General features: G+C 35.5%; 1 protein-coding gene across 1 annotated transcript; it reads right to left on the bottom strand.

The window, feature by feature from the left end:
• Window positions 1-286: 286 nt before the first annotated feature.
• Window positions 287-1,832, bottom strand: LOC100803878 (U-box domain-containing protein 30). The gene has a single exon (XM_003545299.5). The coding sequence runs from the start codon at window positions 1,650-1,652 to the stop codon at window positions 360-362; it is 1,293 nt and encodes a 430-aa protein (XP_003545347.2). The 5' UTR covers window positions 1,653-1,832; the 3' UTR covers window positions 287-359.
• Window positions 1,833-2,888: the final 1,056 nt, after the last annotated feature.

Genomic DNA, 2,888 nt, shown 5'->3' with positions numbered 1-2,888 from the left:
AAAAAATTTCTTCAAAATGGACATGTATTTTGAAACGGAGGGAGTACTAAACAAATTTCAATAACTCCAATTATTTGTAGGAAAAAAACAGCATGGATGAGTAGTGGCTGCTGGACCACTAAAATATCAATTCCTATAATCTCACAACTCAGCTTCCAACAAGGATGCAGATTTCAAATCACCAACTAGCTATATATATATATATATATATATATATATATATCATGAGCCTTGAATTTATTTACAGTTTCTCAAAATTTATAAAAAGAAAAAAAAGAGGGAATAATATAAAATTCATAAACATATGAATACAATTTGACTGAATATGATGAAGCTATAAACAAAATCTCTCTAGTCTTTCATTGTATTGTTGTGGTGAGCATACACTTGGAAACCAAGATGCTAGTTGAGTAATTCAGACTGCACATTTTCAAAAACTCAGAAGACATTTGCTTCAACACAGGGTTGCAGCCACTCTGAATCACCAACAGAAGCTTTGCTGCCAATCCAGCCTCCACAGCCTTGGAGGCACACTCTTCAGGGGCAAGCTTGTAAATAGCCCACAATATTGACAATGCAAATTGTGTGCACCTCTCTGAGACTCTCATCAGCAACTTCACCACATTGGGAATGATATTTGGACACTCCTTCAAAGCCATTCTTCCCTCTGGAAGTGTTGACAACACCTCAAGTATGTAGAGTGCTTTCTCCAAACACTCATTGTTCAAACTAGGCAAAAGCTCAATCAATAGAGGAATTGCTCCTAGGCTTATCAAAGAGCTTCTAACTGATTCATGGGAACATATTATAGCCTTCTTGAGTAGTATGAGACCAATTGAGACCACCCCATTTGGGTGTTTCTTATCCCTCACTAGCCTCAACAACCCAACTAAAAGACTCAAACTTGAAACAGTCTCATTGTTCCCTTCCACCAACAACATCTCAATCAACTTGGCACAGTTCATTTTGGTCTCAATGGTTCCCTCATTCATGATATCCACCAACAATGACACCTTAGCAGGATGCATGAGACTTCTCTTCACTTCAGAACTCAAATCCAAACACACTATGATCCCAATAGCTTCTGACCCAACAGCATGGGAAGTGAAAGGACCCAAAAAATTGAAAACCAAAGCAACCCCACCATTTTCCTCAAGTGCCTTCCTTGCATTGACATGAGAAGCCACAAGTTGCCTTAGATCTTGAAGTGCTCGAACTCTAGCTTGACCCTTTACCTTCTTGAGCATGTTCAAGATTTCCAAGGCTCTTCCTTGAACATCCTTGAGCTTCTTCTTCAAGGCCAAGTACTTTTGAGAGAACCAAGTGAGCATCAAGTGGGAGAGGGTGCTATTGGGAGTGACAACATCGTCCCAAAGCTCTTGCATTGTTGTGGGACATGTTTTGTGGCCAAGTGAGAACCATTTGAGGATGTTGGATCTGTCGTAGGTTTGACCAGTGCAAAGGGTCACAGGGTCTTGCATTGGTTCAAGGGAGATTGGGCAGATGAACACTGAAGGCACATCAATGGATTCCATTTCCTCAATCATCACCTTCAGATCCACACCAGCTTCTTCAATCTTCGCATTCTCATCTTCTCTCTCCTTAGATGGCTGAAAAAATTGCATTTTTGCACACCCTTCTTCTAGTATCATAAGCTGAAAAAAAATGCACAAAAACTTTGGGCTGAGGAAAGAATGCTAAAGAAGAAGGGACCCAAATGAGATAAGAAGCGTGTGGGAATGATGGAAAGGAAAGAAGGAAGCAATGCGAGAGAAGAAAGAAATAGTGGTCAAAGGGACAAGCTTTAAGTTCTTTCCACGTTTTGTTTTTTTTTTTTTTCCTACTCTTTCTTTAAATGGGGTTTTTTCTATGGTCAAAAAGTATTGGCTTTGCTTATTCATCATCAACCACTTGATTGGGTTTTAATTATTTTATTCCCTAACACCAATGTTCCCTTCCTCTTGAAGCTCCCTCAAAAGTAAGATATCATCAACCACAGATCGACAAAAGAATGGAACCAAAAGGGTTCATATGAAGAACAAAATGACTCCTAGAGAAAAAAAAAAAAAAAAGAATAAGAAGAAGTTTGCATTGTGCATTTGTGCTCATCTGGGGTAGAATTATCTGTTTTTTTAAAAGGAGAAAATTGGCATACAATTTCTTATGTATCTTTTGTGTTGTTAATGATAATTAGGTAGGTACATCAAATCCATAAAATAAAAATTTGTATTAAATGTTAATAAAAATGTTAAAATAAAACTCAAGTTTTAATTGAAAAAAATTAAAAAATATTTATAGAACTTTTATCTTTTTTTCTTAAAAAAAAAAACAAAAAAAGCTAGCATCCCTCCTTCTCAATATACTCTTGGTTAGAGATTGTATTGAAAGAAATGAGTTAAAGAGTGATTTTTTTTATAAACTTTGAAATTTCTATTAAAAGTGGAATTCTATTTAACAGTAAAAATTGTATTAGAGAATATATAAAAAGTGTTTTTAAAAACAAATATTTGCAATTTTATACTATTGATTTTTCACAGTGACACTGATGAGCATTATAACACTTTCTCCCTGTAACACACGTGCTGACATATAGTTTAGAGTCAGTGACACTGTGGTGTGTGGTAGTTCTTTAATTTTTATATGATAATAAAAAAAAAGTTTGATTCCCCTCTATCTAATATCTATGACTATGAGTTGCGCTGCGGGGCCACAAGGGACAATCTTGAATTTGAAGACGCAGCCTGGAACAGATAGTCAAAAAGGTGAATAGATTGCCATCACCCAATAATATCCAGAAATTATATTTTTACGATTTTTTTATAGAGTTTCATTTAATATATTATTATAATAAATAGATATAGTTTTTACAATAATTTTGTGTACGTAGT

The sequence above is a fragment of the Glycine max genome, chromosome 14 (assembly GCF_000004515.6).
Source record: "Glycine max cultivar Williams 82 chromosome 14, Glycine_max_v4.0, whole genome shotgun sequence".
NCBI classification, from domain to species: domain Eukaryota; kingdom Viridiplantae; phylum Streptophyta; class Magnoliopsida; order Fabales; family Fabaceae; genus Glycine; species Glycine max.
This window is presented reverse-complemented; position numbering and strand designations above follow the sequence as displayed.

Coding starts and splice junctions, on each gene's coding strand:
- LOC100803878 (XM_003545299.5), bottom strand. CDS start 1,652: ATGATACTAGAAGAAGGGTGTGCAAAAATGCAATTTTTTCAGCCATCT.